The following is a 14,820-nucleotide window of genomic DNA, read 5'->3' on the forward strand; positions in this document are numbered from 1 at the left end:
TCCGGAGTGGCCGAGACAATGGTGGTTCACCGACCTTCTTCACCGGTCTGTTCTGCCACACCGGCGCCTGCCGTGTCGGCCGGACCTTCTCACGAAGTTCGGAGGACAGATGGTTCACCCCAATCTCTCGTCCTTGAGTTTGGCAGCATGGCTCCTGAGCTAGTACAATATGGACACTTGAACCTACCTCAGGACTGTATGGAGATCTTGAAAGAGTCGAAGAGACCGTCTACGAGGACTTCTTACGCCTATAAGTGGAAGAGATTCTGCTTGTGGTGCAAGGCGAAGGACATTGACCCTTCATCCTGTAAAGAAGATGTTATTTTGCCTTATCTGCTGCAGTTAGCTCAATCTGGGCTTACTTTTCAGTCTATTAAAGTTCATCTCGCAGCTTTGACTGCGTATAGAAAGGGCCCTTCCCAAACCTCATTTTTTCAAATCCCTGTGATTAAAGATTTTTTGGAGGGTTTGCGTAAGGTGTTTCCCCCTGTTAGACGACCTTCTCCACCATGGGAATTGAACGTGGTGTTGTCCAGATTGATGAGGGAGCCTTTTGAGCCTATTCATAAGGCTTCTTTGCAGCATTTGTCCTGGAAGGCTGCCTTCCTGGTGGCCATTACATCGGCCAGGAGGGTAAGTGAGATTCAGGCTCAGTGTTGTCAAGAGCCGTATACTGTATTCCATGCATCTAAAGTAGTGATGCGTACTCATCCTAAATTTTTGCCTAAAGTGATATCTGATTTCCATGTGAATCAAATGATAACTTTGCCTACATTTTTTCAGCATCCCTCCTCTCCGGCGGAGAGGTCTCTGCATTCACTAGATGTGCGTAGGGTGTTGAAATTCTATCTAGATAAGACAAAAGACATCCGCAGGTCGGATCAACTGTTTGTAAATTATGGTTCAGTAAGAACTGGTCTAGCTACCTCAAAACAGTCCATCTCCAGATGGATCGTGTCCTGTATTCAGCTTTGTTATCAGAAAGCTAATAAGACGTTAGGGGGTAAGCCTACAGCGCATTCGACTAGGGGCAAAGCAGCTACTACAGCTTTGCTTAGGAATGTTCCAATTGCTGACATTTGTAAGGCTGCCACCTGGAAGTCGGTCCATACGTTTACAAAGCATTACTGCCTGGACTATGATGCTAGGGCAGATGCGCAGGTTGGACAGGCTTCGCTGAGGAATTTGTTTGCACAGTGATTTGTTGGTGTTTGGTTCTTACTCCACCGCTGTTTGTTGGTTGGGATGGGCTTGCCATTCTATTCATAGATTATGACAATACACAGAGATCCCCTACTACAGAAGGAGTAGTTTCTTACCTGTAACTCCAGTTCTGTAGTAGGGGTATCTCTGTTATAGTCATAAGCGACCCTCCCTCCTCCCCGGTGGAGTAAACCGGCAGTATCAGGCCTGTTGTTATACACCTTCAAAAAGAACTGAAAGTAACTTGCTTTGGCTGTGCATCCTGGGATACCGGGGGTCTCTGGAGAGTTCCTTAAAGGCACGGTATCCCTTTAGCAGACACATAATGACAGCCTATAGGGCTTGTCTGTCCACCCCTTCCTCTCTATTGTTTAAAGGGATTTTGGTGAAGGGAGTGTGATACACTAAAGGTACATGTCAGATGTGAATAAAAATGACATTTAAACTTTATTTTGGCTTTTGTGTTCACTTCAGAGGAAGTGCTGGCCAGTGCAGCCATGTTGTATTAGGCTGTATTATTTTGTCTGTCTCTTAAGTGTCTTTGCAGGTTTGCAAATGCAGGACACCTTAAGAGATATTTTGATTGCTCCGGGGTCCCCGCACATGGGCGGGACTATTCATAGATTATGACTATAACAGAGATACCCCTACTACAGAACTGGAGTTACAGGTAAGAAACTACTCCTTTCTCCTGTGTGGCACACCAGTCCACCCCACTCCGCCAACGTCCCACGGTGGGGGGGGATCAGGACACTGCCACAAGGCTGCAATGTCTCTTTTAGCGACTACCATGGCTGTATTAAAAAACAGTTTTTCATTTCGTGACCCATCCGTGATGCCCAGGATCGTGTACTTAGGGTCATGTGGAACCCTCCCCCCCCCCCACCCCCCCACCCCAGAACCTCAGAGAGCTCGACTTCGATGCCCTCCCAAAATCCCGCTAGGAGGGGACAGGCCCACACCATGTGTAGGAAGTCTGCGGGATCATGGCCACACCTGGTACAGGCTGAGGACGGACCAAGCCCCGCACGGTGAAGACGTACAGGGGTGAGCTATGCGGCATGTAGATAGTAGAGTTGCACTAAGCACAGCCGCGCAGAGGCGGTGACCGTTCTAGGGCCCATAAGGGCATCTCGCCAGTCTTCTTCCTCCAAGGGGCCCACCCAGACCTCCCATTGCGTCCGCAGTCTGTCCAAGGAAGTCGTGGTATTATTAATCAGTGTGCGATAAATACGGGAAATGCCACCCTTCCCCAGGTCCCCGAACATAATCTGTGCTTCCGGTGGGCTATGGTCAGGCAATCGTGTGCCTGTCGCTAGGTGTGAGTGGATGGCGTGCCGCAGCTGGAGGTAGCGAAAGAATTGTGAGGGGATGCAGTGTGTACCGGGCTTGGAGATCATCAATGGAGCGCATGTGATCTCCCCCCCCCCCCCCAAACATCCCCTAGTTGTGAAATGCCTATGCGGTCCCAGGCCTCTAAGCCTGGACACCTCCCTGAGCCAGGTCCCACGCCACAAGGGCGTACAACGGGTCAGTGTGTGTGTCCAGCTGGTGTGCCGCAGTGCGGCTCGCCAGGCCATTAGCTCGGAACGCGTCACCTCCGGAAGACGTGATGGAATCGGGGTCCCATAGAGAAAAGAATGTAGTCTGTCGAGGCCCAGTTCCCCCAGCTCAAACCTGTAGGCCGAGTCGGACCACCCCCCATTAAACCAGTCATGTATGGAAAGGAGTTGTGTGGCCAAATAGTAGAGGTAGAGATGAGTCATCCCCAAACCCCCGTCAAACGAAGAGATCCATCAGGTATTGAGCGCCAATCTGGACCTACTTTTCCCCCATAGGAACTTGGTGATAAAGCCATCCAACGTACGGAACCAGGCCCTGGGAAAACACACAGGTGTATTCTGAAGCATGTAAAGGAAGCCGGGGAGCACCATCATTTTGAAAAGAGCCACCCTCCTCATGGGGTTGAGGGGCAACGACTGCCACCGCTGGAGATCCGCCTTGGCTCGCTTTACCAGAGGAGTGACATTGAGGGCCCAGCTGAGTTCGGGCAGTAGGGTCACCCAGATCCCCAGGTATTTAAATGATTGACGGCGCAGAGGTATGTTGGACTGCCAGTCAAAGCAATCCCGAGAGAGGTGCAAGGGGACCAGGACCGACTTATTGGGATTTGAAGGCCGTAGGCCTGTTCGAAGGTCCGCAAGATACGAAGACTATGGGGACCCGACTGGGCAGGATCTGCCAAGTAGATGAGAACATCGTCCGTGTAAAGGACGATTTTGTCCGGCTCGACGCTGGGCCATTCCCATCCCCGCATCCGGTCGTAGGACCGCATCAAGGATGCCAGAGGCTCCATCACTAAATCAAAAAGCAGGGGGAAAAGGGACAACCCTGCCTCGTTCCCCTGCAGACCGGGAAGGGCTCCGACAGGACCCCGTTGACTAGGACACGAGCCCTCAGGAGGGCTCACAGGACCTTGACCATGGCCCAAAAGCTGGGGCCAAGTCCCATTGCATCGAGAACATCTAGAAGGAAGCCCCAATCCACAGAGTCGAAGGCCTTCTCTAAGTCCACCAGGAGCAGTGCGAGGTAAGGAGTGAGGAGGTGGCGGTGGGCCAAGGCGGAATGCAGTCTATGGAGACAATGTTGGATGCCACTTTAAAGCATAAACCTACATTGGTCGGGGTGGACCAACGTAGACAGATGGGGCTTGAGTCGTTGGGCAAGGAGGGTGGCGAACAGTTTGACCTCAGTATTGATGAGGGAGATGGGGCGATATCCGTTTCTTGGGTTAAGAAACCCTTCTCCACGGCCTCATGAAACAACGCTTCTAAATGAGGGATGAGAACATCCCTGTAGTGGGTGTAATATTCCTGAGTGAGGCCGTCAGGGCCCGGAGTTTTGCCGGAAGAGACGAGAGCGATAGCATCTCCAATTTCCTCACAGGAAATGGGACAGTCCAGGTCGGTTTTGACGGTGGCGTCGAGCCGCGGGAGGCGGCCGCCCTCACCGTCCATCAGATCCGTAAGGGAGAGGGTCGGGGCCCGGGCCTTGTAGAGCCTGTGGTAGTAGGCAGCAAAGGCCTGCATCATTTCCAATGGGGCACGGCACGGTGACCCATCCGGCGTCACTATCTCAGGGATTATACGATTCGCTCTTGGATACGTTGCCAGACGGTGAAGGATGCACCATTCTTGTCGCCCCAGCCGTATACTATGGCCACGGAGGAGCGCCAAAGGAGTTTAGCCGCATCCAGCGACAGCTGTTTGATCTCCAGCCGAAGTCGGGCCAGAAGTCTCATGTCGGAAACATCCGTAGATCGGGTCGCGGCGCGCTCGAGGTGCAGAGCCTGTGCCTCCCGTGTGGTAATCTGTTCCAGCTGGGCTTGGCGCTGGAGCTTCAGGCGGCCCTTAGCGACCCCCCCTAATCGTGGCCTTACTCGCCTCCCACAGGGTGCCCGGAGAGGACCCAGAGCCCTCGTTGGAGAGAAAAGTACTGCTTGAGCTCCACCCCCACCGCCTTCCTAAAGTCTTTGTCATGAAGAAACCAGGCATTCAACCTCCACGTTTGTCGGGCAGAGGCGGGAGGGGGCCCCGCGCGAATCCGCACCGGCGCGTGGTCCGAGATACCTCACGGAAGAAGCGAGACCTCCTGAATCAGAAGACAGTCCGTTGACGGAACGAAGATGGCGTCAATGCGTGCCTGTGTATGGTGTGCCGCCGAGGTGTGTGTAAATTGTCTAGCGTGGGGATGCCACAGTCGCCAGGCGTCGCACAAACCTAGTGAGGCGGACCATGACCGCAGCTGCTTGGCCTACGCGATTCTACTTGGGGATGGGGGGCCTGTCGTGTCGAGGTCCGGTGACGAGACCGCATTGAAGTCGCCCCCAAGGAATGTTGGGCTGGGGGCAGTGATGCCAAAAGCTCAACGGATTTAGCTAGAGTAGTTGTCAGCCTCGAGGGGGGAGAATAAAGGGACACCAGGTTAAGCGGGTTGCCATTGATTGTGCCACTAACGGCCACGAGAGTGCCCTGAGCGTCAAGGATCGTGTGAACAGTCATCAGGGGAAGGGAGCGTCTTACTAGGATTACCACCCCCGGGAACCCCTGGTAAACCCCGAGTGCCACACTCTGTCATATCCGTAACGTGCCATTAAGGGACCGTGATTACCCAACAAGTGGGTTTCTTGTAGGAATAAAATGTCCACCCCTTTGCGCTGCGCGTACTTAAGGACGGCCATGCGTTTAAGGCGATCCAGGAGCCCATTAACGTTCCCGGACATGATGCGCACGAGGGCATTTACTAATGGCGTGTCGAACATGGTACGCGAATTCCCAATAGAGCTACAGCCCGGAAGGGGGAGTTCCAGTCTATCTGTTGTGTCAGGTGTAAGGCAAGGTGCTGCATGACTGCTAATGAGTACAAACTAAGAAACTTAATGAAGCACAAAACTAAGAAGAAAACTCTGGACAGCGATCCCGCCCCCCTTCCCCCTCCCTACACTTCAGGAACAGAAGCATCTGTCACCCAATGTGCGAAAGTGGCTCTGTATATACTGTTCCCAAATAGGTACAGAGTTCACAGTCCCCAGAGGTTTGGCAGAGGCTAAAGTTAGATATAACCTTACTCTCTAAAGTGGTAGCTTGGTCGAGCAGTAAGGTAGTATCAGAGGACAGTGTAAAGCATTTGTTGCACACACTCAGCCAGCAAATGGTCTCACACACTCAATAACTGAACTCTAGGCCAATGGTTTATATATAAAAAAATATATGCTTGTTTTATTTTAGAACCAACAATAGGTATTAAAATATACTTTCTCAGAATTAGATGCTTTATATGAATACTGTTGCAATATGCAATTGACTTTTGTAGAAAGTTACAAGTGGTTGCAATAGGCAACACAATTCTAAACACAATAATGCATTGAGTTCAACGGAAGTTTCAAGTTATTTGCCACAGATTACTTTTAGAATTTCAGGACTGGATCCTAGATTCAGCCCTGGGTCAATACTTGGAATCAAGTGATAAAAGTCGACTTAATTACTGTGATGATATTTAGACAATATTTTGCTATTTTAAAAGTTGACACTTAGAAAATATTTCATAGAAAACAGTCAATGATTCCCTATGGCAGAAAATTCAAGTTGCAGGTATAGTATGTTCTTGTTACTTTTGTAATCCAGTACTGGGTGCCTAGACTCAGTCTGGGACCTTTATCCAAAACAGGTAAGTAAATACGTTTTCAGATATCATACGATTTTAAAGAATATTTAAAGTTTGCAGAAATTGACACTTAAAAGAAATTTCACAGAAAAACAGTCAATGATATCCTATGGGAGAAAATTGGGTTACTGGTAAGTACAGTATTTTTCAGAGTCAGTGCTGGGCACCAAGATCCAGCACTGGGAGCTCACCTAAGAGCAGGTGAGTATTTTCGTTTTTGTTACTCGGCTGATTTTTGGTGAATATTTTAAGTTTTGAAAAGTCCACACTTAGAAGAAATTTCAGGAAAAGCCAGTCAATGTTACCCTATGGAGAAAATTGAGTTATCGGTTTCAAGGTAAGTACTCGACTGGCAGAGTTAAGGTTCTTGGCATAGACTCAGGGGTCTCCCAGGGTCAGGTAGGTACAGTTGGTTCACCCTCAGGAGCCAAAGGTGGCCGGGTGCAGAGAGATTTAGGCTCAATGTTATCCTACGAGAGGTATGGGGTCCTTGGTTGGTGGCTGCTGGCTAGCAGGCCACGCGACTGTGGGAGCTGGGCTCCTGGTCACTTACTCAGGGCAACTGGGGAAGTAGATGGGTGTAGAGGTTACACTGCCAGGGCCACTCGGGCGGCTGGGTGCAGGGTGCTTTTGAGCCTTCGGGTGCTCAATTGATTTCAATGGGAAATCTCCGGTTTATAAAGACTGCAAGCTCGGGGACGAAGATTCTTCAGGTGCCACCACCACTTCGAGAGGTAAGTTGGGTAGTTGGAGGATAGGTAGGTACCCCGGGATTGGGCACAGGGTTCCACCGGGTGCAGGGGTGCCTTTTGGTGTCGGGAAATCTTACCCTCTGTTGATCGCGGTTGGGGGGGGCACCTGGTTCTGAGGCTGCAGGCTTCTTCAGGAGTGTCGAGGGAGGTCCTTGGATGCCGGACTCGGGGTCACAGTTGCCGTGGGTTCGTCCTCGTGGTCTTTGTTCACTCCGGCACAGGCCAGGCTTGGCGGGTGCAGAGTGGGCTGGGTTCGTGGTTCCGGGCTGCTGCCAGGGATTAGAAGTAGATTTTGAGTAGAGCCTCTACTCATGGGAGTCCCAGTGGGCTTAGCGTCAAAAGGTAGCCAGGTCTTCCGGGGTTTGTGAGGTTGCTGGCCAAAAGAGATGCCGGGTTGGAGCAGGAGCAGGTTCGAGGGTCGACAGGCCGGTAGGGCTGGGGCCAAAGCAGTTGATGTCTTCCTCTTCTTAGCAGCTGCAGGGCAGGTCTTCTTTCTTCTAGCTCTTCTTCGGATTTCGGAATCTGGAATCTGGAGTAGGAAGGTTCAGGGTGCCCCTAAATACTAGATTTAGGGGCGTTTAACGGTTCGGTGAGATGTGCTTCACCTCGCCTCCCCCACCTGAGGGGTGGGGTTGGCAGGCTGGCACATCCCCTGTCCTTATTTGGGGTTTCCGGCCAAGCTTCCCGCCAGAGTGGGAGGTTGCAGTGGCCTGGGGAGGCTCACAGAGGCGGCATGCCTTTGAAGCTTCCCCCTGCCCATCCTGGGGGAGGAGATTTAGCACCTCGCCAAGGATGTGCATTGTTGTAGGCCCAGGAGAGCAGGGGCTTTCCTACCCAGGGGTCCAGCAACATGTCTGCTGTGTGGCAGCCTCAGCAGCCTCAGAACAGACGTGGATTGAAGGTTAGGTTTTAGGGGGCATCTCCAAGATGCCCTCTGGGGTGCTTGGTACATTAAATCCCACACCGGCATCAGTGCGGGTTTAATGTGCTGAGAAGTTTGATACCAAACTTCTCAGTCTTCAGTGTTGCCATTATGGTGCTGTGGAGTTCGTGTTTGACGAGCTCTCAGCACCATGTGCTCTTAATTGGCAGCACTGCACTTACAGTGCCCAGGAATGGACCTTGGTACTGTAGGGGCTCAGGGCTCCTGCTCCTGTGCCCACACCACTGGCATAGGGCACCCAGCTAGAGGGGTGGCTAATGTTTGCCATGGCATTGTAGGTGGTGGGCATGGCACACAGGGATGTGTGCCATGTCGAATCTTTGTTTTGTCTTGAAAGCAATCCGGACGCAGCAGTGGGCCAAGGCGGACCTCCCGGACGTCGAAGAATCCACCCCAGGCACCCCGCCGCTCGATTCCGTGGTCGAATTGGGGTCCCAGGACTGCCTGGGCCCACGGGCTCGAGATCAGGGTCCCGTTCACTCGAAGACCAGCCGCGCACCCTCTAGGCAGGAGAGATCAAGCCAGGCAACGCGGGGGACCACACAGGGCCGGCCCCCCCTCCAATGGTGGCTGCCTGCGCACGCGGGGCCCCCAGATCCACCGGACCCCACCGCCGCCAGGACCCATCCGCTGCAGTGCGGAACTCAACCCAGTTCTCCAGGCACCAACAGATCCTCTCCACGCTCCAATGCCGATCACTGCAGCTCCCGCTGCCCGATACGACGGCCGCTCCCCCAGGCAGGTCACAAGTAGGAGCAGGCATGGGTAGGCCTGAGGGCTCCTGGCGTCTCCCCCGCCACCGTCCGTCACCACAGATCAGCGTCCTCCACTTTCCTACGGAGGGCCAGGCACTAGGGGTCGCAAGCACACCAGCAGGGGCGCGAGACAGGAGGCCGCCCACACCGCGGGCCCGCTCAGCTCCCGCCGTCTGATATGGCGGCCGCCTCCGCTAACACATCGCAGGCCCCACCACTCACGAGGCCAGGCGCCGCAATCGGCAAAGGGGGACGTAGTCGCGGACCGGGAGGCGCCATTTTGTCCCCAGCGGTCGGCGGGCCGGCCCCGGCTTCCGAGGTCATGCTGCAGGGTTCCGCACTCCTGGACACTCCGTGGAATCACGCAGCCAGGTAAAGAGAGGATAAACTGGCTCCGATGGTTCTATGTGGGCTAAGGATGGAAGCAGATGGTGGAGGGGTCCCAGAGAACTCTTAGAGTGCGTCCACCATCTTGGCTTGGTTAGCCACGCCCAAGGTTGATTTTATAGACTGTTTCTCCATCTACTATAAGAATCTTGGTCATGTTTAGGGTTTACATGACTACTTTAGAGTTCACATGAAGAACCTGGGGGCTATTCACAAACTGCATTTTGTAGTACCAATATAGCAGTACAAACTAGTACTGGTATTTTTTTGCACTAGTACTTTAGAACTGCAGTTTATGAATATCACTTTGTAGTACTATTGTAATAATACAAAACATACTGCAAAATGCAGTATTTGAACAGCCCCCAGGGTCTTCAATTTGACGGACACATGTAATTTACACTTTTGAGTAAATTTGGGGATTTTGTGAATAGCCAAAAAGTAGTAAACTTACTCAAAACCTTATATTACACAAGAGTGTAAATCACCTTTGTGAATCAGACCCATATAGTGACTGCTTTACCAAAAAAATAGTAAATATGCACCCATGGAAGGTTTTCTTGAAAGGTTGCTAATAAAATACTTTTTGGAATTCACAAATATTGGAAGTAGCAGACTTGCACAGCTGCACCAGTCTTGGGTTTCCACACATACTACTGGAAATCAAGCACCCAAAAGGTGATTGTATGAATACTTGCAAACAGTTTAACCATGGGCAATCGCTTGGAACAGTATTCCACCCCATCGCTTTTCACCGATTTGTACCATTTTAGACAGGAGCCCACCTAACGCACATCAGTACTGTGTGTTCTTCATAAGAACAGGCAGTTGGTCATCTCACCCCTCCACCCTACTGCTTTTTTAGTTAGAAATTTGAGATACCCCCCCCCCCCCCCCCCCCAAGAATGTCGCTGACTAAGCTATGCCCCTGAGTATTCCTTTCTCTATTTAAAACAATGAACTTCTTCCTTTACCATAATTCAGGACTTAAAAGTCCTTAATTAATTTAACAATGTTTATTTTGATCCTCTTAAATTACAAATTCTATTTAAAAAATGTTATACTGTAAACACCTGGGATTTCGGGGAAGGGCAAGGGCTTGTGCTCCCCCCTACCTCATACCAGCTCAGTCTGTCTGCCCCCACTCCCAGGGGGTTAGAAAGCCCACTAGACACCAGGGTTGATTTGTTCAAATAATATGTGACAGTCTTTCTGACCCCTCTGAAGGCCAGAGGGTGTGATAACCCCCAATCTTCCCCTCCCCCCCCCCCCCCCCCCCCAGGGGGCAAAAAGCCCAGTACACATCTGGATGTTTTTTTGTTTTTTTTTAAATATCCAGGTGAGGGCTGCCCATGGCTTGCCCCCACCCCAAATCAAAGAAAGGCAGTCTTTCTGCCCCGGTTGAGAGGGTGGGGGGTGCGCAAATGGGGGTACCCCCAATCTGTCCCACCGGGGGAGGGGGTAAGGAAGCACACTAGACACCATGGTCAAGCTTTGAGATAACTATATGACTGAGGGCTGCCCAGTATGGGCATGGCCATGACCCCACCCTTGAACAACAATGATGATGTTCTGCCATGACCCCACCCCCGAACAACTATGATGACCTTCTGCCCCCCCCCCCCCCCCCCGAGGGCAGATGGGGGTGATTACCCCCAATCAAACTCCCTTCACCCTTCCCTGAGGGAGCAGAAAGCCCCCTGGACACAAGAGAATTAATATGAATATATATATTTTTTTAAAGGGGATAGGGGTGAGGGTTGCCCACCATGTGGATTTTCATGCCCCTATCCCAAAGGGAAGCCAGGCAGTCTTTCTGTTCCCCTTTGGGGCAGATTGGGGTTATTATTCCAATGTCCTCCCCGGGCAGAAAGCCCACTAGACACCCGGAACTACACTTATGCAGTATTTTTGGAGGGTGACCCTGGGCATTGCCGAAAGCTCTCCCCCCACCTCACGGCCCATAGAATTTCTGCCCCTCGGGGGATGGATAGCAGTATTTACCCCAAAACTGCCACCTGGGATGGCAGAAATCACACTAATACCAGGTATTTCAAAAGGGAGCCAAAACAAACAAAAAGAGGCTGCGGCCTACCCTGGCATTGAGCCATACCCCCTCACCAGAAGGAGCAATAGTGTCTTTCTGCCACCCTGGGGGCAGATAGGAAGTTTATCCTCATTAGAGAGATTGCCCCAAATATGCCTTCCTTGGGGTTTAGAAATTCCACCTGACATCAGGTTTATTGGCAGCAAATGAAAGCGCTGCGGGTGTTACCCCTGGGGGCCACAAAAATGGTGTGGATCTGGCCATCCTAGCATGCACCCCACCTTCACTCCTAAATCCTCAAAAGTTTTGTGCTCCCCTGCAGGCTAAGAAATCCCAACCGAAAGTCAAATGAGAATACATTTGACTCCTTTGGGTGGTGTATTTACATCTGGGCAGGAGAGTGGGGCTAACTCCCAATATCATCCAACTTGCAATGGTGAAAGGCTGCACTTTTTGAGCTTAGGTATGCTACCACCTGGGAAAACGTATCGGACCCAGACCGTTCCGAAAACTAGACACCCGGGGGAGTCCAGGATGGTGTGCTTCGCATGGATCCCACAACGTTTTCAAACCCACAATGCCTTGCGAACCACAAACTTCAACTAAAAATACACACTTTTATCACATGTCTGTGAGGAAAACTTTGGAATCTGCGGGTAGCCATAAATTTCCTACCACAGCAGTCCTCCAAATCTTCTGATAACAGTGGTACTTCACTTGTGTAGGTGGGCCAAGAGACCTTGACACACAAGGCTCTGTAGTGCTACGTGGAGAGATCAGTGATAGGATTAGCTGCGATATTTGGGGCCGTGCTCAGCCCCCACCTTTGGAAACCTACGGAGCACAACCGTATTTGAAAACTTGACAACCTGGGGATTCCAGGGTGGTGCGCACTATGTGAATCCCCTGAGGTTTTCTTACCCACTTTACACTTCAAACTATGCCTGAAATCACATAGTTTCCTTACAGTTCTGTGATTGAAACTTCTGGAATCCGCAAGAATCCACAAAAATCATACCACCCACTGCTACCCCACATGTGCCAATAAAAAGGCTGCACCACTTGTGTGGCTGAGACTAGCGTACGCAACAGGAACGATCAAACAGAGGTCATTTGGAGTCCTTTCTCACGGGCTTCCATTGACCTAGGTTTGATCCATTATTGTTGCGGGCACTTTTATCCAGAGCACTTTTTACCTATACTTCCCAAAATGCTCCAAACATTTTTAGCTATATTTTGCCTATTTTATCTGTCCTTTCCAGGGGAATCCACAAGCCCTGGGTACTTTTAGAATCCCCAGTATGTTGGGGAAAAAGGGACACAAATTTGGCTTGGATACCTCATGTGGAAATAAGTTATGGAGCTCTAAGGGCAAACTACCCCAATTGGCCAAAAAAGGGCTCAGCACAGGGGGTGCGTGTGGTCCAGCAGTTAATGTGTTAAAAGTAATGGGATGGTAAATATTTACATGTAATATATATAGTTTCCTGAGCAAAATTTTGAGTATATTCTTGTCTATGATATTTAATTTCCGATAAAGGAATTCTACCTTCGACATACTTGCAGCATTGCTAAAGGTTGTAATGATATTATCAAGGAGCCTGGGGACAGGAAACTGTATAGTCAGTGTATATACAGCTGTTTACCTATTAATGCTTTTATCAATTCTTGGCAGAACAGCTGCAGCCAGCCTAAGGGCTGTCCCTCTTGCTCAAATCCAAAGGAAACCATTGGCCATGTATTCTTTGCATGTCCTGCGTATGCAAGACCAAGAAGGAACTGGTTGGCTTCTGTATGTAGACAGTTGGGGACCCACAGTCACTATGAAGCCCTACGTATCTTAAAATCAGATGCGAGACCACTATTTGTGTGTGCAGTCGCTAAATTTCTTGCCCAGTTTTGGGCTATTAGGCGGAGGCTACTGACTACCCCCTCAAGTGCTATGATCCAACTGTAGGAAAATATTATGACCTGAGGGTGTTTCATTTCCCAAGATAATGTCTGCAAAATCTTGTTTTAAGTACTTTTAATGTGTTTTATTATTCTTACTCTTAATGTATAAGGTGCAAAGGGCCCCCAATGAACAATATAGAGTTGTTGGGCTTTACAGAATAACAGCTGTGACAATAGTTATTTAAACAATTGTACTCACACTTTAGTCTTTATCTTAGCCATTTTTAATAGTGATTTTAAATAGTGAGTTATGTTCCTTGTTGATCTTTTTCGTGTTTATAAGACTGTATTTTAGGAAAATTGACTCCTTAGAATCTGGTGTACGGACTTTTTTTGTACTCATTCTATTTCGAGCACTATTGACAAGGAACTATATGTTTGTATCATTTATGGTATTATAAACCGCAATAAAGATTTTATGAATGTATTGACATTGTCATTCCATGCCCTCACAACCTTTTGAGTTTTTAATTCAGTACGATTCCAGATTACAAACAAACAATGCATATAACACAACGGCATGACTATGTTTGGATTGAACTCCTCCAGTCCACTGCTGCGGGACACCGGCAGTCCCAATCGCTAAATAATATGTACACATAGGGTGGTGCGTTGAGGGATGCGTGCTTGTTTGTTTGTAACCTGCACAGCCATACAGTGCGTTTTCTGTAAGAGTCTCCTGTCTCAAGTAGTGCTTCAAGTTGTGCTCTATTTTAAGAGCAAGTTACTGCAATGAAGGTGGTCCAAGAAGCTTTTCTTCAAATTAATGTTTGCAGGATTAACTGCTCTCGTCTTTTCTCACCTCCCACAGACCAGTTCCATTAGTGAACAAGAAATTTCAGGTTCGAAGCCAGACTTCTCTTCATCTCTTTCGGTTTCCATAACTCCAGAACAGCAGTCAGAGGTAAAGAAGGCAGCTTCTTATTCATGTAACCTATTAATATTTATAAACATCTAATGCAAGTGCAAGATTTACTTATAGTTGACTATATGTATACATTTGTTCTATTGTAAATATTATTGTTTTGTCATCTATAACACTAAAAACTTAAAGAAATGGTTCATGATATGGTACATACCTTTTGTCCTTAATCCATCTTCCTCTGCATGTGGACTGGACGCTAATTTAATTCACATGAACAATCATGCATTGTTTTTTCCAAAATAATTTTTGCTATATGCAGGTTTTGTTTTGCATGTCTTGTGTTTCTAAAATGGCATTTTACAGCATAGGTTTCTGTCAAGTAAAACTATGCCTCCTTACAAATAGTTAGAAGCTTCCTGAGATGGGATATGGATGGTGATAACAACATAGGAAGATCTTTCTTTCTTGTCAAACAGTAGGCCCCAATGCTGCTCCAATTTAGGAAAGAGTTAAATACGGACGTCCTTAAAAAACACTAAACCACAACAATTAACCATCAACAACCCAGGTTTCTCCCCTCTTACTTGTTGACTTTATGCTTGTCTTTCAGCATGGACAACATGCTGCTGCATTTTGGCTAGGTTTGCGCTATTGAAATACCACATAAATACATACAGTGACATAGGCAGTTG

At 49.3% G+C, this 14,820-nt stretch overlaps 1 protein-coding gene across 2 annotated transcripts in view; it reads left to right on the forward strand.

The window, feature by feature from the left end:
- CDC42BPB (CDC42 binding protein kinase beta) overlaps positions 1–14,820 on the forward strand; it is a 1,057,701-nt gene that overhangs the window by 780,074 nt on the left and 262,807 nt on the right. For both annotated transcript variants that reach the window (XM_085626326.1, XM_085626327.1), the window contains exon 22: positions 14,075–14,167. In XM_085626326.1, the coding sequence (XP_085482452.1) occupies positions 14,075–14,167 (93 nt within the window). The remainder of the gene's footprint in view (positions 1–14,074; positions 14,168–14,820) is intronic.

This window comes from Triturus cristatus, chromosome 9 (genome assembly GCF_964204655.1).
Source record: "Triturus cristatus chromosome 9, aTriCri1.1, whole genome shotgun sequence".
Taxonomy (NCBI): Eukaryota; Metazoa; Chordata; class Amphibia; order Caudata; family Salamandridae; genus Triturus; species Triturus cristatus.